Source organism: Euprymna scolopes, chromosome 21 (assembly GCF_053919585.1).
Source record: "Euprymna scolopes isolate OS-2025 chromosome 21, ASM5391958v1, whole genome shotgun sequence".
NCBI classification, from domain to species: Eukaryota; Metazoa; Mollusca; class Cephalopoda; order Sepiida; family Sepiolidae; genus Euprymna; species Euprymna scolopes.
This window is the reverse complement of record NC_136502.1, coordinates 63647415-63675304: the sequence shown is the minus strand read 5'-3', so window position 1 is coordinate 63675304 and position 27890 is coordinate 63647415. Positions and strand designations below refer to the sequence as shown.

Below are 27890 nucleotides of genomic sequence, written 5' to 3'. Positions count from 1 at the left end.
ATTTAACAATTTTTTCAATAATTGTAATAATAAGTATGTAATAATTTCTAATCAATACTGTGAGTAATAAATATTTAAAATTTTCTGTTCAATTATTTAAATAATAGTAACTATTTAATAATTTCTTTTCACTAATTGTAATAATAATAAATATTTTGTATATGTATTTAATTTCTTTTCGATAATTTGAATCATAATAATAAGTATTTAACAATTTCTCTCCAATAATTTGAATAATACTAAGTATTTAACAATTTCCTTTTAATAATTTGAATAATTATAATTATGTAACAATTTAATTCCAATAATTTCAAGAATAAATATATTTTACAATTTTTTTCAATATTTTGAATAATAAGTTTTTAACAATTTCTTTTCATTAATTTGAATAATAATAAGTATTTAACAATTCCGTTTCAATAATTTGAATAATAATAAGTATTTAACAATTCCGTTTCAATAATTTGAATAATAATAGGTATTTAACAATTTCTTTGCAATAATTTGAATAATAATAAGTATTTAACAATTTCGTTTCAATAATTTGAAAGTAATAAGTATTTCACAATTTTTTTCCAATAATTTGAATAATAATAAGTATTTAACAATTTCTTTTCAATAATTTGAATAATAATAAGTATTTAACAATTCCGGTTCAATAATTTGAATAATAATAAGTATGTAACAATTACGTTTCACTAATTTGAACAATACTGAGTATTTAACAATTTCGTTTCAAAAATTTTAATAATAAGTATTTAACAATTTCGTTTCAATAATTTGAATAATAATAAGTATTTAACAATTTCGTTTCAATAATTTGAATAATAATAAGTATTTCATAATTCTGTTTCAATTATTTTAATCATAATAAGTATTAAACAATTTCTTTTGAATAATTTGAATAATAAGTATTCCATAATTTCTTTTCAATAATTTGAATAATAATAAGTATTTAACAATTTTTTTTTCTCAATAACTTCATTAATAATAAGTATTTTACAATTTCTTTTCAATAATTTTATTAATAATAAGTATTTAACAATTTCTTTTCAATAATTTGAATAATAAAAAGTATTTAACAATTCCGTTTCAATAATTTGAATTATAATAAGTATGTAACAATTTCTTTTCAATAATTTGAATAATGATAAGTATTTTACAATTTCTTTTCAATAATTTGAATAATACTAAGTATTTAACAATTCCGTTTTAATAATTTGAATAATAATAAGTATTTAACAATTCCGTTTTAATAATTTGAATAATACTAAGTATTTAACAATTCCGTTTCAATAATTTTAATAATACTAAGTATTATACAATTTCGTTTCAATAATTTGAATAATGATAAGTATTTCATAATTCCGTTTCAATAATTTTAATAATAATAAGTATTCAACAATTCCGTTTTAATAATTTGAATAATACTAAGTATTTAACAATTCCATTTCAATAATTTGAATAATAATAAGTATTTAACAATTTCGTTGGAATAATTTGAATAAGATAACTAAGTATTTAACAATTTCGTTTCAATAATGTTAATAATAATAAGTATTTATCAATTTCTTTTCAATAATTTGAATAATACTGAGTATTTAACAATTCCATTTCAATAATTTGAATAATACTAAGTATTTAACAATTCCGTTTCAATAATTGGAATAATACTAAGTATTTAACAATTTCGTTTCAATAATTTTAATAATAACAAGAATTTTCAATAATTTGAATAATAATAAGTATTTAGCAATTTTTTCAATAATTGTAATAATAAGTATGTAATAATTTCTAATCAATACTTTGAGTAATAAATATTGAAAATTTTCTGTTCAATTATTTAAATAATAGTAAGTATTTAATAATTTCTTTTCACTAATTGTAATAATAATAAATATTTTGCATATGTATTTAATTTCTTTTCGATAATTTGAATAATAATAATAAGTATTTAACAATTTCTCCTAAATAATTTGAATCATACTAAGTATTTAACAATTTCCTTTTAATAATTTGAATAATTATAATTATGTAACAATTTAATTCCAATAATTTCAAGAATAAATATATTTTACAATGATTTTTAATATTTTGAATAATAAGTTTTTAACAATTTCTTTTCATTAATTTGAATAATAATAAGTATTTAACAATTTCCTTTCAATAATTTGAATAATAATAAGTATTTAACAATTTCGTTTCAATAATTTTAATAATAATAAGTATTTAACAATTTCGTTTCAATAATTTAAATAATAATAAGTATTTAACAATTTCGTTTCAATAATTGTAATAATAATAAGTATTTAACAATTTCTTTTCAATAATTTTAATAATAATAAGTATTTTACAATTTCGTTTCAATAATTTGAAAGTAATAAGTATTTAATAATTTCTTTGCAATAATTTGAATAATAATAAGTATTTAACAATTTCTTTTCAATAATTTGAATAATAATAAGTATGTAACAATTACTTTTAAATAATCTGAATAATAATAAGTATTTAACAATTTCTTTTCAATTATTTGTATAATAATAAGTATTTAACAAGTTCGTTTCAATAATTTGAATAATACTAAGTATTTAACAATTTCGTTTCAATAATTTGAATAATAATAAATATTTCATAATTCTGTTTCAATTATTTGAATAATACTAAGTATTTAACAATTTCTTTTCTATAATTTGAATAATAATAAGTATTTAACAATTTTTTTTCAATAATTTGAATAACAATAAGTATTTAACAATTCCGTTTCAATAATTTGAATATTAATAAGTATTTTACAATTTCTTTTCCAAAATTTGAATAATAATAAGTATTTAACAATTTCTTTTCAATAATTTGAATAATAATAAGCATTTAGCAATTTCGTTTCAATAATTTGAATAATAATAAGTATTTAACAATTTCTTTTCAATAATTTGAATAATAATAAGTATTTAACAAGTCTTAAAACTTGACTAGTTAAAGTTCGGAATAAAATCACGCTTTTCTTTTAACGGTTAATTTAAAAAAAAAAAATCTTCTGAACGCTATTAAAAGTTAAATTCTTCACTAGTTTGCATTTGGGAGACGGAAGTGTTTTTGAGATAAGTGATTTCTTTACTAATTCGCACTTTTTATTTTTAGATTCAAATATTAATAACTACATTTTATTTCAGTACTTAATTTATTTATTTCTGTTGTATTAAATGCTAGCTTTTTTTTTTCTCGTCCATAAATGTTTATTTATCTACCGAGTTGATTGCAAAAATAGATTACCTAATTGTACTCATTTTTAGTTCGTGAGAGGGGAATCTATCACCATACTTTCCCTTAAACACGTCCGTTGGACTTTTATTAAGTAGAATACTTAATAGTTTTTTTCTTTCTTTTTTTTTTCTTTTTTTTAATGGAGAGTAGAAAACGCATTGTGGATGCGTTATCGGCAGCTCCTGTTACTCTCGCTTCTTCTTATTTGTCCTTCAGTCATCATTTTTTAATGAGTGATTTTTCTGACAAAGGGAGAAGAAAAAGCTGTTTTCTAGGTTGGCAGTATTTTGCGCGAACAGTTGGCAGAGTTGGTGGAAATTTTCTGTTTCTGTCTATCCTTGTAGCCATGTCACTAGTAAGGGTGCTGGAGGTAAACGTTTTGTCTGGGCTGACGTTATCCGCCTGATAGTCAGGGACCCGAACCTTGGATTGACCACTAAGGAGGCTGTCCTATCAGCAGGTGCAAAGTACTGGGGCTGCTGTATTGCCATTTGGTGAATGGATTCTGGACAATGCAGTAGCTTCTGGTGGGGCCTCTCGATGCCATACTAGTGGGTAATTGTTACGGCTTTACCTTATCATTAGCTACAAAAAAAAAAAAAAAAATTCTTCGTTTCTTTTTCTCTCTTAGTTTCCCCTCTCTGTCCTGCTCTAAGTAAATCTGACGACCTAGTCCACAAATTCCAAAATTTCATCATGACAAGTTTCAAGAAAAAATACACGATTAAACCCGGTTCTCCAACTTCCAACGTAGACCCCTACTACCATGTCTCCTTCTCCAACATCAGGGGTCTACGTTCTAACCTTCCAGAGGTTGAAACCCAATTACAGGAGGCTAAACCAGACCTTTTATTTTTAAGTGAAACTGGCATTAGACAGGCTATTTCCCTAGAAGAGTTTGCAATTACAGGATACTCTAACTTAACTTCTAAATCTGACCCCCAAGATCGCCATGGGCATGGAATATGTGCCTATATTAAAGATAGCTTTCCATGTGGGAGGGACATCTCCAGGGAAGATCCTAACTTACCCTATATGTGCTTCCGGGTTGCTTTAGCTCACACTACTGCATTTATATTTACTCTCTATCGCCCCCACAACAGCGGAGTTACTATCTTTCAAAGCATATCTGAGAAAATTGACCAAGTCCTATCTGCTTATCCTTCAGCTAACATTCACGTATGTGGAGACTTCAATGTTCACAACGTCGAATGGTTGACCCACTCAAACAAGACCGATGATGAGGGGAGGTTCTGTCATGATTTCTCCATTGTCTATGACCTCACTCAGATTGTTCAGGAACCCACCCGTGTGCCCGACAATGACGGCCAGTATGCGAGCCTACTAGACCTTTTTCTCACAACTTGCCCTGAACTATGTTCAGTTTCTGTTCTGTCGCCTCTTGGATCTTCCGACCACTCTGTTGTATCAATTAAGATAAAAATGAAATGTAATAAGTTCCCAGACGTACCTCTCCATCGTACAGTATATCGATACACTAAGGCTGACTGGGATAGCTTCCGTACATTTATATCTGATCTACCTCTGCATTCCATGTTTAAAAAGGATGTGTCCTCTATAGTATTAGACCTGACTGAATGGTTAATTGTAGGTATTGACCATTTCATACCCTCTAAAAAGTTTCAGCAAAAACCTAACAGCCAGCCATGGTTCTCTCCAGAATGTGCTGCTGCCATTGCGCACAGAAATCACTTTTTCCACTGCTTCAAACGTAATAGATGTATGGAAACTAAAGCCGTTTTCAGGACTGCCATCAACCATTGTAAGAAAGTAATAAGGAACGCAAGAGAGTTGTATGCTCAATCTGTTAAGTCCAAAGTAGCTGAGCAGCGGCTTGGTTCCCACCAGTTTTGGCAAATAGCAAACAGAATCCTGAACAGAAGCGTGTGCTCCATCCCAACTATTATCAAAAACCAAAAACAAAAGCAACTGGCCCTGATGGTATTACAATTATAGTACTCAAAAAACTTCAACCTGGACTAGCGCCCATACTTACAAAACTGTTTAAACGTTGTCTTAAGGAGAATAGTTTCCCATCTCCCTGGAAAATCTCATCAGTATGCCCTGTATTTAAGAATTCAGGTGATCGCTCATCCCCTTCTCAGTACAGGCCAATAAGTCTCCTGTGCGTCATGAGTAAGTTGCTAGAATCTATGTTAAATACAGAAGTAATCAACCATCTCAACAAAAATAACCTTCTTAGTGACACTCAATATGGTTTCCGTTCTGCTAGATCTACAGCAGATGTGCTTACAGTTATATCGCATAGGATTAGCAAATCTCTCGACGGTGGCAATCTTTCTAGGGCAATTGCTCTTGACATATCTAAAGCCTTTGATAGGGTATGGCATAAAGGTTTACTTCATAAGATCGCTAGCTATGGTATAGCTGGAAAAGTCTTCTCAATTATTATATCATTTCTTTCTGATAGGTTCATAAGAGTAGTAGTTGAGGGGCAAAAATCAGAAGCTCACAGTATTAATGCCGGTGTCCCTCAGGGGTCCATCCTGGGCCAAACTGTTTTCCTGATCTACATTAATGATCTTCCAAATCACATCCTTACATCATTTGTAGACATTTATGCTGACGACACTACCATTTATGGTAGCACATCTAAGACAGTAAACGACCAAGTTCTCTCCAATTTTCTCTCCTCTGATCTTGAGCACGTAGTACAATGGGGAAAGGAGTGGCTAGTTACTTTTAATGCATCTAAAACCAAACTTCTCTCTTTACATCATCAACATTCTAATCCACATTTGGCATCAATTGAAATGAATGGCTCTCGTCTTCAGGAGGCCTAAAGTTTTGACAAGCTTCTGGGCTTGACCATTACTCCTAATCTTAAATGGAACACGTACATCAAATCTGTTGCCAAGGCCGCTGGAAAAATGGTGGGATCTTTCTATCGATCCGGTAAATATCTCACTGCTGATGCTATTCTCTATCTATATAAGAGCCAGGTACGTCCAAGGATGGAATACTGTTGCCACATCTGGGCAGGAGCTGCTAGAAAGGACTTGTCCTGCCTTGATAGAGTTCAAAATAGACTTCGTAGCCTCGTAGGAGATGTCATTCTAATTTTTTATCGTATTTATTCGTTCAAAACTGGAGACAAAATACTCGTAAAGAACAAAACATTTTCACTTGATTGTTGACATTTGGTGTGTTTATACCAGCGTTTTTTTTTTTTAATTTTTCCATTGTGAGCGGTTATCAATGGTCTTAGGCACAGGTATTTTTTATTTTAACTCGACAGAGTGAACGCTGTGTTTTGAACTAGAAGCACACTTTAAAATAAGTTTAAACACAAATAAATTTATCCAGGTATTGAGAAAACTCTTGCTTTTGATAACATTTATTTGTTGCGTATTTGTTTTTCATCTTTTTTTTTGTTCTGTTAGTTATAGTAACAAATGCTCAAATCTCATTCTTCTTTGGGGGAGGAGTTTAAATGTAGACATAATTTCCTTTTAATTCAGAAAACTTCTAAAGGTTCTCGTTTATGTATTTTATCCAAGATTTTGATAAACTCGTAGTGAGACTTTTATGCAGTTAAATGGTAAACAGCAAAACAAAACAAAATAAATACAATAAGCAAAAGTTCAGCTAGAATTTGTCACTGTCAACTTTCTCAACTTCCAGCACGTGTTCTCCCAACCACCTGTGCCAACAGGCATTTTATTAAAAAACTGACCCCATTTCATTTGCATACCTGTACAATGGAAGATGAGATCTCGTGAGATTCCATGAGACTACATCTTATAAATCCATGGCTGCCATCTTTAATTTCTCTCTCTCAGATCCCATCCGAAGGTAAGTTGTATAACCACACAATACACACATCAGGCACTTTCTTCTTGATTATTAGATTCAACTCTACACTCCTCCTCTCTGGTCTCCAGAGCACACATGTGGCATGGTGGACGTGGTCGTTTGTTGCGGGCACTCCTACAAAGGACTACTTCATCTTCATTGGAGCTCTCAGAAGAGGCGTCGGGACAATTGGCATCAGCATTAGGGCGTACAGTCATACCATCAGGCTGGACTTCTTCATCTTCATCAGAGCTCTCAGAAAGGGTGCTGGAACTATCAGCATCAGTGTTGGGGTTCGCAGTTGTACCATCGAGGGGAATAGGTTGGATCCACAAGTCATCGTTGGATGATTCACCATTACTGCTACTCACCAACTGGTTCGTATTTAGGGCAGGCCGAATATCCTTCACATGGCATGGGGTACCATCGACTAGCGCGGCTTGCTCACTGATAATGCCAGTGATTCACCCTCTTTAAAAGCTGTTGGTGAATCGATTATTGAGAGGCTTCAACAGACAGTGTCCCCTAATTCATACAGCCCTCAGATTTCCGCCTCTGCGATCGTGCATTGTTTTCTTGTTGCGATCCTCTTAACGCTTCGATGGCACCGCTCTGCTGTGCCGTTGCCACTTGGTACATATGCACATCTGTGTCTGAGCTGGATCCCCTACTTGTCTACGAAACGTCTGAAGTCCCCACTTGCTACCACATCTGGGCTGAGCTGCTAAAAACAGCCTATCTTGCCTTGACAGAGTACAAAATAGACTTCGTGGCTTAGTGGGGGATGCCCTTTATTTCTTTCCTGCAACCTTTCTCCCACAGAAGAGACGTTGCGAGCCTGTCTTTGTTTTATCGTTATTTCCATGGCAAGTGCTTGTCCGAGCAACAATCTTTGGACCCCCTCGCCAATCTTTCATGAAAAACACCTGTCTAGCTTAAACCACTGTCAGTAATTTTCCCCACTCTTTATCTGTGCCTAAATCAAAACGTAGATTCTATGAACAAAGCTTCTTTCTTAGAAGTGCACGACTGTGGAACTTTCTTCCATTTGCCTGTTTCCCACCTGACTACAACTTGGATGTCTTCAAGTCCAACATAAACAAATTTCTGATGAATCGCCCCCTTAAGTAAGACACTTTATCAAATCTCCAATACTAATGGTTACACGCAATAACCCTTATCCCGAGTGGTTTCCATGCCTTGATAAGTGGTGACCTCCATGTAAAAAAAAAAAAATAAAATAAAATATGGACTCCAATTCATGAATGACACTGGAGGAATTCTGTCTTATTAACCATTTAACCAGATTGCGAACCTTGTCAATCCACAATCGATCAGGGTGAGGAAGTGCTGGCTGCCATAGTGGGTTATGTCCATACCCAGTCGGCTCCAAGTCGCATCTACTCCCATCTGACCTTTCCGCCACCTGGCCAGGGCGGGGTCGATTGACTGGCATGTTTTGCATTCCTTGACTACTGCATTCATTGCACTTTTGGACACTGACGGATTGGACAACTGCACAAAACAACATGTCCGTCTCACTCTGGGGTGCCCACTGAGGTGGTGTATCTTCTTGATTTCATCCACCACCTCAATAGAAGTGGCACATAATGGTAATGGCTCGGCTTTCTTCTTCATGGTGTCATACCATCTCTGTGGCACCCGAGTGAGCCTATCAGCAAGGTTGCAATTTGAAGTGACCAGTACCGCATCCACAGACAGGTTGTACTCTGTTCCCAGCTTTTTTACGGTCTCCAACCTCCGTCTGATCAGCATCTCACTGGCTGCCTTAGTGCGCACCCTGGTCTTGCCTGTCAGTGTGTCTGATATCCAGTGGTACACGCATAGCAAATCCATGTGTATGCATAATTTCCTGACTTTCCACTAGAGTGCCAGGTTGATACCTTTTATCACTGCATCGAGCTCTGCCAGGTTGATATGAGCAGTGTCATTTGCCAGTTGCAACCAGCAGGCGTCCTCAATCGCAGCTCCATTCTTCTCCAATAGCACATCAACTGCCAGAGAGCTCGCATCCACCCACACATTCAGTTTGTCTTTCTGCACGCATCAGTCTCCTTTGGTGGGATCGTCCTGTTTTACCCTTGTGATGGTCTCCTTCACCATGCAAACCAACAGATCGTCGACTGTTTCATCATCCCAGCCTTTGGTGATTGTGCTTGTCCTCCGTTTTATGATAGCCGTTGCCACACGAGTCCATCTACACACTGGTAAATTCCACACAGGGAGAATATTGCTCACCTCGTGAAGACATTGGGCACTTCAGGAATTGCAGTTCCGTGCCTCCATTTCAAAGTCCCTTGCTCCTGCCGAATGTTCAGGCCCAAGACACAGACGCCATTCTCTAAACATTCTGGGTCCTTGCACATCAAACCAAACTCAGCCAGTTTGGACCTTACACATGATGATGACACAATATCTTCGTTCACATATATGTCATCAAGGTATTCTGATATCCCATCTTTTATTGTTTTTTCCTGTGACAACACAGCGTTAATTGTGGTCTTCATTATTTGGAATGCCACATTCAGCCCGAAGCCTAGTCTGGTAATCAGTGAAACAATGTGTACCTCTTGCCAGAAAATGGCCACATTATTTCACTGATTCGGACCTGCAGGTATGCTTTTCTTAAATCCAGCAGGGACACATTGGAACCCTGCTGGCGCAACTCTTGTATCTTACTGGCACAAACGTCAGCATCTGTCGTGAACGCATCAACATACGCGTTCAGTTCACGGTAGTCCATCACTGGCCTCACCTTTGCTTTGTTGTGCTGAGCGACTGCCATCAGCAGAATCAGGCCTTTGGGAGGTCCAAGTTTCTCATAGGGGTAGGGAATCAACCAGCCATCCTTGATCCAATCACGAAATTCCTCTTCGTATGCAGGCCTCATTTGGTCGGGCATATGGTACTCTGTTACCTCATTTTGCAGTTTGACTGGTTCCTAATTTTCCGACCACTTCCACGCGGCTGTCCAAGCCTTCTGCTGCTGGTCAAATTTGACAAAGTCTGGCTGATCAATCTTCAAAGCAGCACACACTGGAACCTTCTCCTGAAACTGTATAGCCCCCGTCTGCATTATGTGAGCACCACCTAGGGTTCTGATGACATCATAGCCTAGATGTAGGTCAAAGCTCAGAGATTTCTTGAGTACTACCAGCCGCTTTGACAGTAGCCGAATTTCCAGTTCTAGTGCGAATGTTCACAGCACCCACCCCGCAACATGTCTGCGTCACTCCACTGAGGGTGGTTACTCTAGTAGTCTTCTCCTTCTAAGTGCGGCAGAGGTCCGCGTTTACTATGGTACGAGAGCACCCTGAGTTGAGGAGAACTGAGCACCATGTCTCATTGATATAGACATTAATGGTCGAAAGTGCCTTGTCTAATTTCTGTTTGGGGAAGAAGTCGACACTGGCACCTTGTCCCCGACCCCGTTTCCAGAACAATCCTGGCCATATAACCAGTCAGTAGCAGCGAACAGCTGTCAGTCGCTGCCGACAGTTCCTTGCAATATGGCCCTGGCCATTGCACCTATAACACACGACTTCACCATGCAGGACGGGCCTCATGGGACGGTCTATCATTTGATTTGGGCTGTGCAGCAGCAACTAATGGTTGTCTCATCTCATAAGTATTCTTCATCACGGTTCTGGCCCGGTCTACCAGGTCATTAAGGGACAATGAAGCTATGCTTGAGCTAGCCTGCAGGAGTTGCTTGGGAGCCCTGCCAAAAATTTGCATACCAAGTCCTGCTCAGGTAGCCCACCAAACAACACTGTCAACTTCGTCAGCTCGGCCAAATAAACATTGACAATTTCCCCGAGATGTAAGGTTCTCGCCTCAAATTGCTCCCAAGCAGTGGTGGGGTCAATAGCGAAAAGGATTGCAAAAGGATGTTTAATGCAACGTACCAATAAAAGAAATAAATTAAACTCAAAGTCTGGAAATGCGATTTATAACCTATTCCATGGCTCTTAGTCTTATGTTGTAAATGAACAACTTCTAATAAATAAATTTGTGTTCCATTTTTTTTTTTTTTTTTGTCAAGAAAAAATTAAAAGAATCGTTTTGGAATTAGAAAATAGGCTCAAATTTTTCTGATTCTGATATCCCCCAAAATTCGGATTTTTCCGATTCCAATTAATCGCGCCAACACTAGTTGTTTTTTTTTTTTACCAAAAATGACTTCAGCGTCAGACATTGAATAGTATACAGCTGAACTTTTTGCAAAAGGAATTTCTCAAATTTATGCCATAGAATTTTTCCCAACTTTTTTTGCAGACAGCAAACTAAAACACAACCAGAATTCTATTGCAACACGCATTGCTATATAACCTGAACACCCATCAAATCGATGTAAAAAAATGCTTATTTAAGACTGATAGACTGTGAAAATTTCTATTACTCTTCCTAAGGGATTAAAACTGAAAAATAAAAACTGAGTATGGAATCTTAAAAGTGTATGGTTTTTTAATGCAAAGAAATGGAATAAAATATTTCATAATTATTTGATTGAACAAAAATTCAAACAATGATTAGTACACCAATGTTTGAACACATGAAATTTAAGTAATAAACTTATTCACATTAAATCGTAATGAAATGTTAATGGATGTTAAGTATGGATTAACAAAAAAATTCAAAAATTTACTGAATTATTAAGATGAATTAATCGAGATATATTGACATAATTCTATTAAAATTTGGAATACAAGATTCCAAGAAACAAGCCACACCGGTTGAAAATAATATAAAGAAAAAAATGATCCTGGAATCTGAAATAATTGACGATAAACTATATTGAGAAATAATAGAGAATCTTATATATTTACTATTAAATATATAAGATTCTTTATTATTCCTCAATATAGTTTATCGTCAATTAGTCACAAGTCCCGGTAAATGTTACACAGTAACAAAACTATCATGAAAATTATGAAGACCAACAATTAAAGATTTAAACAGTCTAAACAAGTGTTTCATTATCTAAAAGAGACAAAGGAAAAATCTTTAATATTTAGAAAATCTATGCATCCCCAAAAATCAAAAGGGTTTTCAGATTCACATTGGAGAAATAATGAAGATCGAAAAAGTATAACTGGATATTGTTTCAGACTTTCAAAAGACGCACCTATTATTTCATGGAAACTTAAAAGGAAAAGATTGTGGCACTTTCTACCTGTTAAGCTGAATTTGTAATGTTCTCACACTCTGCTCAAGAAGCATTATTTATAAAAGCCATTCTAAAGATCGTTTTAAAACCAGAATTAACAAAAGATCTCATAATAATAAATTGTAATAATCAAGCAAGTCTTGGCACAAAAGCCATTAATTCACCTAACATCTGAACAAAGAAATGAAGTAAAAAAGAAATTTATTATTATAAACTATGTAGAATCAGAGCAAAATATTTACAAAACTGCCGACAAATATCAAACTAAAACGTTTTATTCCTGAATATGTTGGAGTTTGACTTTAAATAACTGACCCTGGATGTGCTTTTTCTTATTTTATTTTTCTAAGACACACACATCAAAATTTATAAATTTGTTGGCGCGGGAATTACAGCATTCACCCACACCAAACTTCTTAGGTCAAAAAGAAGGATGCTTGAGAAATGGCTGACGTTGCTGAAAGCATTTTTTTCTTAAAAAATATGAATTTTTGACCAATCAAGGCTCGATTTCAAAATCTTATTTTTGCAAGCCTTTGGGAGCCGATAAAGAAATATAAAAGGCATACAGAACTTCTCTCGTCAGAGAAAGGGGTGACCAACACCAACAGCAATGCTCGCAGAGTGAAATCTAGCAGCTGAAATGACAGCTTTTCTCGCACGTCAAAAACATTGCTTGGTTCTCTCTTTCTCACACTTTGCCACAACACGTAGTCGGACTTTTTCTCTCTCGCTCTCAAGTCTTCACCTTCTTCCTTCTTTCATACCGACTGCCACCTTGGCGCACACTAAAAAGTAATTTCTTTTCTTTTAACGAAAATAAACAAAAATTTATTTTACATTATTTGGTAGTGCATTTCTTTTTATTTATTTATATCAGGGAATTTATGCAAGTCATCAACATGGGTAAGACATAAAGCTGCATTCATTTTGCTTTTCTTAATATTTTTTTATTACAATTTTAGTAGCAAATTTACTTAACAAAAAATCACTTTTTTGCTTTTTATTTACACACACACACACACACACACACACACATATATATGTTGAACAAATTTTAAAAAGTCTTACTTTCTTACATGCTTACCTTTTTTAAGGTATAAATAAAATAAAACTGAGTTCTTTTTACTCTTTATGCATACTTTTTGACATTTGAACAAAAATAAAACATGCTTTTCCTGTGTTTATTTGGTTTGTATTACTTTATCTTTTCTACATGTTTTTAGCAAAATTGAAACTGAATGAACATTCCCATTATACAAAATAAGGGGTTGCAATATTTTTGGTATAGCTAAGAGGGCATAACTACAAAAAATTGGAAGGTTCTAGACAGGGCTTATATGAAGTGACCAATCAAATTGGATGATGCTCTGCTATCGGCCAATCAGAAATCGAAATCACTCCATAAAATAGATTGGCTATTTGAAAATTTTGCTTATACTTTTCAGTCTTCACACGAGAAGGAACTTTGCTGCTTGTATCAAGACTTCTTTGTATCAAGACTTTTTGAATTTCCGGCAGTCAATCTTCAGATCGACTGCTGGAAATTCTTCATTTGTTAGCTTTTATAATTCAAAGCTTATCTGGATTTATTCAGCCATTTTGTTAGGAACATTATTTTCTCTTCTAAACTAAAATAGCTTTCAAACTCAAAATAAGCACCAATTCAAACACTGCATTTCAGAAATATTGTCAAATATTATGAAACTATCTTACCAGATTTATAGGAGATGTCGACTGCTGTTGCTTCTTCGATGACGCCAGCAAACCATTCTCAGGCAGAGACGATTTCTCTTTAGAAGTTGGTACTGGATGTAGCTTCTCAAACATCAAACCCTGGCTGCTTTCTTTGGAGTTACTAACAGAATTTAATAATGATGCAATGTGGTTTGCAGTTGCTCTGTTTCCAAATAGACCTGTGCCTACTGTGGTCAAGTCGTTCAAATCGTTTTCCTTTTGGGCTGCATATTGCTTGTCATTGACTTCTTTCAGAAGACCCCTATTTTGAGTGTCCTGTTGGATGGAAGAAGAAGTTATCTTCAATCCGCCCACACGCCCTCTCCCCTTGCTGGAAGATATCACAGTGGGATATAACTTGTTGCTAGTTCCCAAAGAACAATCTTTACTTCTTGATTCTGGCCTAAATAGAAAAGAGAAAAAAGAACAATTGATCAAACAGAATGTGGAGTAGATTCTTACCATCGATTTCTATAGAAATGTTTATTTATATGTACAGGATCGACTCCTAAACTAATGATTGACTCCTAATCTATGATTATAAATCCTCGAACAAAGCAGATAAATTCCAGGAGTCGTAATGTCGGCTATAATGTAGTATCGGTAGAGGGATGAAAAATGACAGCAGATAAATTTCAGGAGTCGTAAAGTCGGTTATAATGTAGTATCGGTAGAGGGATGAAAAATGACAGCAGATAAATTTCAGGAGTCGTAATGTCGGCTATAAAGTAGTATCGGTAGAGGGATGAAAAATGACACCAGATAAATTTAAGGAGTCGTAAAGTCGGCTATAATATAGTATCGGTAGAGGGATGAAAAATGACAGCAGATAAATTTAAGGAGTCGTAAAGTCGGTTATAATATAGTATCTGTACAGGGATGAAAAATGAGAGCAGATAAATTTAAGGAGTCGTAAAGTCGGTTATAATGTAGTATCTGTACAGGGATGAACAATGACGGCAGATAAATTTAAGGAGTCGTTAAGTCGGCTATAATGTAGTATCGGTAAAGGGATGAAAAATGACAGCAGATAAATTTCAGGAGTCGTAAAGTCGGTTATAATGTAGTATCTTTTCTGGGATGAAAAATGACAGCAGATAAATTCAAGGAGTCGTAATGTCGGCTACAATGTAGTATCGGTACAGGGATGCAAAATTATAGCAGATAAATTTAAGGAGTCGTAAAGTCGGCTATGATGTAGTATCGGTAGAGGGATGCAAAATTATAGCAGATAAGTTTAAGGAGTCGTAATGTCGGCTATACCGTAGTATCGGTACAGGGATGAAAAATGACAGCAGATAAATTTACGGAGTCGTAAAGTCGGCTATAATGTAGTATCGGTAAAGGGATGAAAAATGACAGCAGATAAATTTAAGGAGACGTAATGTCGGCTATAATGTAGTATCTGTACAGGGATGAAAAATGACAGCAGATAAATGTAAGGAGTCGTAAAGTCGGCTATAATGTAGTATCGGTAAAGGGATGAAAAATGACAGCAGATGAATTTAAGGAGTCGTAATGTCGGCTATAATGTAGTATCGGTACAGGAATGAAACATAACAGCGGATAAATTTAAGGAGTCGTAATTTCGGCTATAATGTAGTATCTGTACAGGGATAAAACATGGCAGCAGATAAATGTAAGGAGTCGTAAATTCGGCTATAACGTAGTATCGGTAGAGGGATGAAAAATGACAGCAGATGAATTTAAGGAGTCGTAAAGTCGGCTATAATGTAGTATCGGTAGAGGGATGAAAAATGACAGCAGATAAATTTAAGGAGTCGTAAAGTCGGCTATAATGTAGTATCGGTAGAGGGATGAAAAATGACAGCAGATGAATTTAAGGAGTCGTAATGTCGGCTATAATGTAGTATCGGTAGAGGGATGAAAAATGACAGCAGATAAATTTAAGGAGTCGTAATGTCGGCTATAATGTAGTATCGATAGAGGGATGAAAATTGACAGCAGATAAATTTCAGGAGTCGTAAAGTCGGTTATAATGTTGTATCTGTACAGGGATTAAAAATTACAGCAGAAAAATTTAAGGAGTCGTAATGTTGGCTATAATGTAGTATCGGTAGAGGGATGAAAAATGACAACAGATAAATTTAAGAAGCTGTAAAGTCGGTTATAAGGTAGTATCGGTAGAGGGATGTAAAATGACAGCAGATAAATTTAAGGAGTCGTAAAGTCGGCTATAATGTAGTATCTGTACAGGGAGGAAAAATGACAGCAGATAAATGTAAGGAGTCGTAAAGTCGGCTATAATATAGTATCGGTAGAGGGGTGAAAAATGACAGCAGATAAATGTAAGGAGTCGTAAAATCGGTTATAATATAGTATCTGTACAGGGATGAAAAATGACAGCAGATAAATTTAAGGAGTCGTAATGTAGGCCATAATGTAGTATCGGTACAGGGATGAAAAATGACAGCAGATAAATTTAAGGAGTCGTAAAGTCGGCTATAATGTAGTATCGGTAGAAGGATGAAAAATGACAGAAGATAAATGTAATGAGTCGTAAAGTCGGCTATAATGTAGTATCGGTAGAGGCATAAAAAATGATAGCAGATAAATTTAAGGAGTCGTAAAGTCGGCTATAATGTAGTATATGTACAGGGATGAGAACTGACAGCAGATAAATGTAAGGAGTCGTAATGTCGGCTATAATGTAGTATCTGTACAGGGATGAAAAATGACAGCAGATAAATGTAAGGAGTCGTAAAGTCGGCTATAATGTAGTATCGGTAAAGGGATGACAAACGACAGCAGATAAATTTAAGGAGTCATAATGTCGGCTATAATGTAGTATCGGTACAGGAATGAAAAATAACAGCGGATAAATTTAAGGAGTCGTAATTTCGGCTATAATGTAGTATCTGTACAGGGATAAAAAATGACAGCAGATAAATGTAAGGAGTCGTAAATTCGGCTATAACGTAGTATCGGTAGAGGGATGAAAAATGACAGCAGATAAATTTAAGGAGTCGTAAAGTCGGCTATAATGTAGTATCGGTAGAGGGATGAAAAATGACAGCAGATAAATTTAAGGAGTCGTAAAGTCGGCTATAATGTAGTATCGGTAGAGGGATGAAAAATGACAGCAGATAAATTTAAGGAGTCGTAAAGTCGGCTATAATGTTGTATCTGTACAGGGAGGAAAAATGACAGCAGATAAATGTAAGGAGTCGTAAAGTCGGTTATAATGTTGTATCTGTACAGGGATGAAAAATGACAGCAGATAAATTTCAGGAGTCGTAAAGTCGGTTATAATGTTGTATCTGTACAGGGATTAAAAATTACAGCAGAAAAATTTAAGGAGTCGTAATGTTGGCTATAATGTAGTATCGGTAGAGGGATGAAAAATTACAACAGATAAATTTAAGAAGTCGTAAAGTCGGTTATGAGGTAGTATCGGTAGAGGGATGAAAAATGACAGCAGATAAATGTAAGGAGTCGTAAAGTCGGCTATAATGTAGTATCTGTACAGGGAGGAAAAATGACAGCAGATAAATGTAAGGAGTCGTAAAGTCGGTTATAATATAGTATCTGTACAGAGATTAAAAATTACAGCAGAAAAATTTAAGGAGTCGTAATGTTGGCTATAATGTAGTATCGGTACAGGGATGAAAAATGACAGCATATCAATTTAAGGAGTCGTAATGTCGGCTATAATGTAGTATCGGTAGAGGGATGAAACATGACAGCAGATGAATTTAAGGAGTCGTAATGTCGGCTATAATGTAGTATTTGTACAGGGATGAAAAATGACAGCAGATCAATTTAAGGAGTCGTAATGTCGGCTATAATGTAGTATCGGTAGAGGGATGAAAAATGACAGCAGATAAATGTAAGGAGTCGTAAAGTCGGTTATAATGTTGTATCTGTACAGAGATTAAAAATTACAGCAGAAAAATTTAAGGAGTCGTAAAGTCGGCTATAATGTAGTATCGGTAGAGGGATGAAAAATAACAACAGATAAATTTAAGAAGTCGTAAAGTCGGTTATAAGGTAGTATCGGTAGAGGGATGAAAAATGACAGCAGATAAATTTAAGGAGTCGTAAAGTCGGCTATAATGTAGTATCTGTACAGGGAGGAAAAATGACAGCAGATAAATGTAAGGAGTCGTAAAGTCGGCTATAATATAGTATCGGTAGAGGGATGAAAAATGACAGCAGATAAATGTAAAGAGTCGTAAAGTCGGTTATAATATAGTATCTGTACAGGGATGAAAAATGACAGCAGATAAATTTAAGGAGTCGTAATGTAGGCCATAATGTAGTATCGGTACAGGGATGAAACATGACAGCAGATAAATTTAAGGAGTCGTAAAGTCGGCTATAATGTAGTATCGGTAGAGGGATGTAAAATGACAGCAGGTAAATGTAAGGAGTCGTAAAGTCGGCTATAATGTAGGATCGGTAGAGGGATGAAAAATGACAGCAGATAAAGTAAGGAGTCGTAAAGTCGGCTATAATGTAGTATCGGTAGAGGGATGAAAAATGACAGCAGATAAATTTAAGAAGTCGTAAAGTCGGTTATGAGGTAGTATCGGTAGAGGGATGTAAAATGACAGCAGATAAATTTAAGGAGTCGTAAAGTCGGCTATAATGTAGTATCTGTACAGGGAGGAAAAATGACAGCAGATAAATGTAAGGAGTCGTAAAGTCGGCTATAATATAGTATCGGTAGAGGGGTGAAAAATGACAGCAGATAAATGTAAGGAGTCGTAAAGTCGGTTATAATATAGTATCTGTACAGGGATGAAAAATGACAGCAGATAAATTTAAGGAGTCGTAATGTAGGCCCTAATGTAGTATCGGTACAGGGATGAAAAATGACAGCAGATAAATTTAAGGAGTCGTAAAGTCGGCTATAATGTAGTATCGGTAGAAGGATGAAAAATGACAGAAGATAAATGTAAGGAGTCGTAAAGTCGGCTATAATGTAGTATCGGTAGAGAGATGAAAAATGACAGCAGATAAATTTAAGGAGTCGTAAAGTCGGCTATAATGTAGTATATGTACAGGGATGAGAACTGACAGCAGATAAATGTAAGGAGTCGTAAAGTCGGCTATAATGTAGTATCGGTAAAGGGATGACAAATGACAGCAGATAAATTTAAGGAGTCATAATGTCGGCTATAATGTAGTATCGGTACAGGAATGAAAAATCACAGCGGATAAATTTAAGGAGTCGTACTTTCGGCTATAATGTAGTATCTGTACAGGGATAAAAAATGACAGCAGATAAATTTAAGGAGTCGTAAATTCGGCTATAACGTAGTATCGGTAGAGGGATGAAAAATGACAGCAGATAAATTTAAGGAGTCGTAAAGTCGGCTATAATGTAGTATCGGTAGAGGGATGAAAAATGACAGCAAATAAATTTAAGGAGTCGTAAAGTCGGCTATAATGTAGTATCGGTAGAGGGATGAAAAATGACAGCAGATAAATTTATGGAGTCGTAAAGTCGGCTATAATGTAGTATCGGTAGAGGGATGAAAATGACAGCAGAGGAATTTAAGGAGTCGTAAAGTCGGCTATAATGTAGTATGGGTAGAGGGAATATAAATGACAGCAGATAAATGTAAGGAGTCGTAAAGTCGGCTATAATGTAGTATCGGTAGAGGGATGAAAAATGACAGCAGATAAATTTAAGGAGTCGTAAAGTCGGCTACAATGTAGTATCTGTACAGGGAGGAAATATGACAGCAGATAAATTTCAGGAGTCGTAAAGTCGGTTATAATGTTGTATCTGTACAGGGATTAAAAATTACAGCAGAAAAATTTAAGGAGTCGTAATGTTGGCTATAATGTAGTATCGGTAGAGGGATGAAAAATTACAACAGATAAATTTAAGAAGTCGTAAAGTCGGTTATAAGGTAGTATCGGTAGAGGGATGAAAAATGACAGCAGATTCATTTAAGGAGTCGTAAAGTCAGCTATAATATAGTATCGGTAGAGGGATGAAAAATGACAGCAGATAAATGTAAGGAGTCGTAAAGTCGGCTATAATGTAGAATCGGTAGAGGGATGAAAAATGACAGCAGATAAATGTAAGGAGCTGTTAAGTCGGCTATAATGTAGTATTGGTAGAGGGATGAAAAATGACAGCAGATAAATGTAAGGAGTCGTAAAGTCGGCTATAATGTAGTATCGGTAGAGGGATGAAAAATTACAGCAGATAAATGTAAGGAGTCGTAAAGTCGGCTATAATGTAGTATCTGTACAGGGATAAAAAATGACAGCAGATAAATGTAAGGAGTCGTAAATTCGGCTATAACGTAGTATCGGTAGAGGGATTAAAAATGACAGCAGATAAATTTAAGGAGTCGTAAAGTCGGCTATAATGTAGTATCGGTACAGGAATGAAAAATCACAGCGGATAAATTTAAGGAGTCGTACTTTCGGCTATAATGTAGTATCTGTACAGGGATAAAAAATGACAGCAGATAAATTTAAGGAGTCGTAAATTCGGCTATAACGTAGTATCGGTAGAGGGATGAAAAATGACAGCAGATAAATTTAAGGAGTCGTAAAGTCGGCTATAATGTAGTATCGGTAGAGGGATGAAAAATGACAGCAAATAAATTTAAGGAGTCGTAAAGTCGGCTATGATGTAGTATCGGTAGAGGGATGAAAAATGACAGCAGATAAATTTATGGAGTCGTAAAGTCGGCTATAATGTAGTATCGGTAGAGGGATGAAAATGACAGCAGAGGAATTTAAGGAGTCGTAAAGTCGGCTATAATGTAGTATGGGTAGAGGGAATATAAATGACAGCAGATAAATGTAAGGAGTCGTAAAGTCGGCTATAATGTAGTATCGGTAGAGGGATGAAAAATGACAGCAGATAAATTTAAGGAGTCGTAAAGTCGGCTACAATGTAGTATATGTACAGGGAGGAAATATGACAGCAGATAAATTTCAGGAGTCGTAAAGTCGGTTATAATGTTGTATCTGTACAGGGATTAAAAATTACAGCAGAAAAATTTAAGGAGTCGTAATGTTGGCTATAATGTAGTATCGGTAGAGGGATGAAAAATTACAACAGATAAATTTAAGAAGTCGTAAAGTCGGTTATAAGGTAGTATCGGTAGAGGGATGAAAAATGACAGCAGATTCATTTAAGGAGTCGTAAAGTCAGCTATAATATAGTATCGGTAGAGGGATGAAAAATGACAGCAGATAAATGTAAGGAGTCGTAAAGTCGGCTATAATGTAGAATCGGTAGAGGGATGAAAAATGACAGCAGATAAATGTAAGGAGCTGTTAAGTCGGCTATAATGTAGTATTGGTAGAGGGATGAAAAATGACAGCAGATAAATGTAAGGAGTCGTAAAGTCGGCTATAATGTAGTATCGGTAGAGGGATGAAAAATGACAGCAGATAAATGTAAGGAGTCGTAAAGTCGGCTATAATGTAGTATTTGTACAGGGATAAAAAATGACAGCAGATAAATGTAAGGAGTCGTAAATTCGGCTATAACGTAGTATCGGTAGAGGGATGAAAAATGACAGCAGATAAATTTAAGGAGTCGTAAAGTCGGCTATAATGTAGTATCGGTAGAGGGATGAAAAATGACAGCAGATAAATTTAAGGAGTCGTAAAGTCGGCTATAATGTAGTATCGGTAGAGGGATGAAAACTGACAGCAGATGAATTTAAGGAGTCGTAAAGTCGGCTATAATGTAGTATCGGTAGAGGGATGAAAAATGACAGCAGATAAATGTAAGGAGTCGTAAAGTCGGTTATAATGTTGTATCTGTACAGGGATGAAAAATGACAGCAGATAAATTAAAGGAGTCGTAAAGTCGGTTATAATGTTGTATGTGTACAGGGATTAAAAATTACAGCAGAAAAATTTAAGGAGTCGTAATGTTGGCTATAATGTAGTATCGGTAGAGGGATGAAAAATGACAACAGATAAATTTAAGAAGTCGTAAAGTCAGTTATAAGGTAGTATCGGTAGAGGGATGAAAAATGACAGCAGATAAATTTAAGGAGTCGTAAAGTCGGCTATAATGTAGTATCTGTACAGGGAGGAAAAATGACAGCAGATAAATGTAAGGAGTCGTAAAGTCGGCTATAATATAGTATCGGTAGAGGGATGTAAAATGACAGCAGATAAATGTAAGGAGTCGTAAAGTCGGTTATAATATAGTATCTGTACAGGGATGAAAAATGACAGCAGATAAATTTAAGGAGTCGTAAAGTCGGCTATAATGTAGTATCGGTAGAGGGATGAAAAATGACAGCAGATAAATTTAAGGAGTCGTAAAGTCGGCTATAATGTAGAATCGGTAGAGGGATGAAAAATGAGAGCAGATAAATTTAAGGAGTCGTAAAGTCGGCTATAATGTAGTATCGGTAGAGGGATGAAAAATGACAGCAGATAAATGTAAGGAGTCGTAATGTCGGCTATAATGTAGTATCGGTAGAGGGATGAAACATGACAGCAGATGAATTTAAGGAGTCGTAATGTCGGCTATAATGTAGTATCTGTACAGGGATGAAAAATGACAGCATATCAATTTAAGGAGTCGTAATGTCGGCTATAATGTAGTATCGGTAGAGGGATGAAAAATGACAGCAGATAAATGTAAGGAGTCGTAAAGTCGGTTATAAAGTTGTATCTGTACAGGGATTAAAAATTACAGCAGATAAATTTAAGGAGTCGTAATGTTGGCTATAATGTAGTATCGGTAGAGGGGTGAAAAATTACAACAGATAAATTTAAGAAGTCGTAAAGTCGGTTATAAGGTAGTATTGGTAAGGGGATGACAAATGACAGCAGATAAATTTAAGGAGTCGTAAAGTCGGCTATAATGTAGTATCTGTACAGGGAGGAAAAATGACAGCAGATAAATGTAAGGAGTCGTAAAGTCGGCTATAATATAGTATCGGTAGAGGAATGAAAAATGACAGCAGATAAATGTAAGGAGTCGTAAAGTCGATTATAATATAGTATCTGTACAGGGATGAAAAATGACAGCAGATACATTTAAGGAGTCGTAATGTAGGCCATAATGTATTATCGGTACAGGGATGAAACATGACAGCAGTTTAAGGAGTCGTAAAGTCGGCTATAATGTAGTATCGGTAGAGGGATGAAAAATGACAGCAGGTAAATGTAAGGAGTCGTAAAGTCGGCTACAATGTAGTATCGGTAGAGGGATGAAAAATGACAGCAGGTAAATGTAAGGAGTCGTAAAGTCGGCTATAATGTAGGATCGGTAGAGGGATGAAAAATGACAGCAGATAAAGTAAGGAGTCGTAAAGTCGGCTATGATGTAGTATCGGTAGAGGGATGAAAAATGACAGCAGATAAATGTAAGGAGTCGTAAAGTCGGCTATAATGTAGTATCGGTAGAGGGATGAAAAATGAAAGCAGATAAATGTAAGGAGTCGTAAAGTCGGCTATAATGTAGTATCGGTAGAGGGATGAAAAATGACAGCAGATAAATGTAAGGAGTCGTAATGTCGGCTATAATGTAGTATCGGTACAGGGATGAAAAATGACAGCAGATAAATGTAAGGAGTCGTAAAGTCGGCGATACTGTAGTATCGGTAGAGGGATGAAAAATTACAGCAGATAAATGTAAGGAGTCGTAATGTCGGCTATAACGTAGTATCGGTAGAGGGATGAAAAATGACAGCAGACAAATGTAAGGAGTCGTAAAGTCGGTTATAATGTAGTATCGGTAGAGGGATGAAAAATGACAGCAGATAAATTTAAGGAGTCGTAAAGTTGGCTATAATGTAGTATCGGTAGAGGGATGAAAAATGACAGCAGATAAATTTAAGGAGTCGTAATGTCGGCTATAATGTAGTATCGGTAGAAGGATGAAAGATGACAGCAGATGAATGTAAGGAGTCGTAAAGTCGATTATAATATAGTATCTGTACAGGGATGAAAAATGACAGCAGATACATTTAAGGAGTCGTAATGTAGGCCATAATGTATTATCGGTACAGGGATGAAACATGACAGCAGTTTAAGGAGTCGTAAAGTCGGCTATAATGTAGTATCGGTAGAGGGATGAAAAATGACAGCAGGTAAATGTAAGGAGTCGTAAAGTCGGCTACAATGTAGTATCGGTAGAGGGATGAAAAATGACAGCAGGTAAATGTAAGGAGTCGTAAAGTCGGCTATAATGTAGGATCGGTAGAGGGATGAAAAATGACAGCAGATAAAGTAAGGAGTCGTAAAGTCGGCTATGATGTAGTATCGGTAGAGGGATGAAAAATGACAGCAGATAAATGTAAGGAGTCGTAAAGTCGGCTATAATGTAGTATCGGTAGAGGGATGAAAAATGAAAGCAGATAAATGTAAGGAGTCGTAAAGTCGGCTATAATGTAGTATCGGTAGAGGGATGAAAAATGACAGCAGATAAATGTAAGGAGTCGTAATGTCGGCTATAATGTAGTATCGGTACAGGGATGAAAAATGACAGCAGATAAATGTAAGGAGTCGTAAAGTCGGCGATACTGTAGTATCGGTAGAGGGATGAAAAATTACAGCAGATAAATGTAAGGAGTCGTAATGTCGGCTATAACGTAGTATCGGTAGAGGGATGAAAAATGACAGCAGACAAATGTAAGGAGTCGTAAAGTCGGTTATAATGTAGTATCGGTAGAGGGATGAAAAATGACAGCAGATAAATTTAAGGAGTCGTAAAGTTGGCTATAATGTAGTATCGGTAGAGGGATGAAAAATGACAGCAGATAAATTTAAGGAGTCGTAATGTCGGCTATAATGTAGTATCGGTAGAAGGATGAAAGATGACAGCAGATGAATGTAAGGAGTCGTAAAGTCGGCTATAATGTAGTATCGGTAGAGGGATGAAAAATGACAGCGGATAAATTTAAGGAGTCGTAAAGTCGGCTATTATGTAGTATCGGTAGAGGGAATAAAAATGACAGCAGATAAATGTAAGGAGTTGTAAAGTCGGCTATAATGTAGTATCGGTAGAGGGATGAAAAATGACAGCAGATAAATGTAAGGGGTCGTAAAGTCGGCTATAATGTAGTATCGGTAGAGGGATGAAAAATGACAGCAGATAAATTTCAGGAGTCGTAAAGTCGGCTATAATGTAGTATCGGTAGAGGGAATAAAAATTACAGCAGATAAATGTAAGGAGTCGTAAAGTCGGCTATAATGTAGTATCGGTAGAGGGATGAAAAATGACAGCAGATAAATTTAAGGAGTCGTAAAGTCGGCTATAATGTAGTATCGGTAGAGGGATGAAACATGACAGCAGATAAATGTAAGGAGTCGTAAAGTCGGCTATAATGTATTATCGGTAGAGGGATGAAAAATGACAGCAGATAAATTTAAGGAGTCGTAAAGTCGGCTATAATGTAGTATCTGTACAGGGATGAAACAGTCCAGCAGATAAATTTAAGGAGTCGTAATGTCGGCTATAATGTAGTATCTGTACAGGGATGAAAAATTACAGCAGATAAATGTAAGGAGTCGTAAAGTCGGCTATAATGTAGTATCGCAAGAGGGAGTAAAAATGACAGCAGATAAATGTAAGGAGTCGTAAAGTCAGCTATAATGTAGTATCGGTAGAGGGATGAAAAATGACAGCAGATGAATGTAAGGAGTCTTAATGTCGGCTATAATGTAGTATCGGTAGAGGGATGAAAAATGACAGCAGGTAAATTTAAGGAGTCGTAATGTCGGCTATAATGTAGTATCGGTAGAGGGAATAAAAATGACAGCAGATAAATGTAAGGAGTCGTAAAGTCGGCTATAATGTAGTATCGGTAGAGGGATGAAAAATGAGAGCAGATAAATGTAAGGAGTCGTAAAGTCGGCTATAATGTAGTATCGGTAGAGGGATGAAAAATGACAGCAGATAAATTTAAGGAGTCGTAAAGTCGGCTATAATGTAGTATCGGTAGAGGGAATAAAAATGACAGCAGATAAATGTAAGGAGTCGTAAAGTCGGCTATAATGTAGTATCGGTAGAGGGATGAAAAATGACAGCGGATAAATTTAAGGAGTCGTAAAGTCGGCTATTATGTAGTATCGGTAGAGGGAATAAAAATGACAGCAGATACATTTAAGGAGTTATAAAGTCGGCTATAATGTAGTATTGGTAGATAAATGTAACGAGTCGTAAAGTCGGCTATAATGTAGTATCGGTAGAGGGATGAAAAATGACAGCAGATAAATTTATGGAGTCGTAAAGTCGGCTATAATGTAGTATCGGTAGAGGGATGAAAAATGACAGCAGATACATTTAAGGAGTCATAACGTCGGCTATAATGTAGTATTGGTAGATAAATGTAGCGAGTCGTAAAGTCGGCTATAATGTAGTATCGGTAGAGGGATGAAAAATGACAGCAGATAAATTTCAGGAGTCGTAAAGTCGGCTATAATGTAGTATCGGTAGAGGGATGAAAAATGACAGCAGATACATTTAAGGAGTAATAACGTCGGCTATAATGTAGTATTGGTAGATAAATGTAACGAGTCGTAAAGTCGGCTATAATGTAGTATCGGTAGAGGGATGAAAAATGACAGCAGATAAATTTCAGGAGTCGTAAAGTCGGCTATAATGTAGTATCGGTAGAGGGATGAAAAATGACAGCAGATAAATTTCAGGAGTCGTAAAGTTGGCTATAATGTAGTATCGGTAGAGGGATGAAAAATAACAGCAGATAAATGTGAGGAGTCCTAATGTCGGCTATAATGTAGTATCGGTAGAAGGATGAAAAATGACAGCAGATAAATGTAAGGAGTCGTAAAGTCGGCTATAATGTAGTATCGATAGAGGGATGAAAAATGACAGCAGATAAATTTAAGGAGTCGTAAAGTCGGCTATAATGTAGTATCGGTAGAGGGAATAAAAATGACAGCAGATAAATGTAAGGAGTCGTAAAGTCGGCTATAATGTAGTATCGGTAGAGGGATGAAAAATGACAGCGGATAAATTTAAGGAGTCGTAAAGTCGGCTATTATGTAGTATCGGTAGAGGGAATAAAAATGACAGCAGATAAATGTAAGGAGTCGTAAAGTCGGCTATAATGTAGTATCGGTAGAGGGATGAAAAATGACAGCAGATAAATGTAAGGAGTCGTAAAGTCGGCTATAATGTAGTATCGGTAGAGGGAATAAAAATGACAGCAGATAAATTTAAGGAGTCGTAAAGTCGGCTATAATGTAGTATCGGTAGAGGGATGAAAAATGACAGCAGATAAATGTAAGGAGTCGTAAAGTCGGCTATAATGTAGTATGGGTAGAGGGAATAAAAATGACAGCAGATAAATGTAAGGAGTCGTAAAGTCGGCTATAATGTAGTATCGGTAGTGGGATGAAAAATGACAGCAGATAAATGTAAGGGGTCGTAAAGTCGGCTATAATGTAGTATCGGTAGAGGGATGAAAAATGACAGCAGATAAATTTAAGGAGTCGTAAAGTCGGCTATAATGTAGTATCGGTAGAGGGAATAAAAATTACAGCAGATAAATGTAAGGAGTCGTAAAGTCGGCTATAATGTAGTATCGGTAGAGGGATGAAAAATGACAGCAGATAAATTTAAGGAGTCGTAAAGTCGGCTATAATGTAGTATCGGTAGAGGGATTAAACATGACAGCAGATAAATGTAAGGAGTCGTAAAGTCGGCTATAATGTAGTATCGGTAGAGGGATGAAAAATGACAGCAGATAAATTTAAGGGGTCGTAAAGTCGGCTATAATGTAGTATCGGTAGAGGGAATAAAAATGACAGCAGATAAATGTAAGGAGTCGTAAAGTCGGCTATAATGTATTATCGGTAGAGGGATGAAAAATGACAGCAGATAAATTTAAGGAGTCGTAAAGTCTGCTATAATGTAGTATCTGTACAG

At 35.7% G+C, this 27890-nt stretch overlaps 1 protein-coding gene across 1 annotated transcript in view; it reads right to left on the bottom strand.

Annotated features, from left to right (window-relative positions):
* Positions 1 to 27890, bottom strand: part of LOC145242417 (uncharacterized) — a 450806-nt gene that overhangs the window by 25488 nt on the left and 397428 nt on the right. Inside the window, exon 6 of the mRNA XM_080105454.1 lies at positions 14006 to 14429. Coding sequence (XP_079961580.1) covers positions 14006 to 14429 — 424 coding nt within the window. The remainder of the gene's footprint in view (positions 1 to 14005; positions 14430 to 27890) is intronic.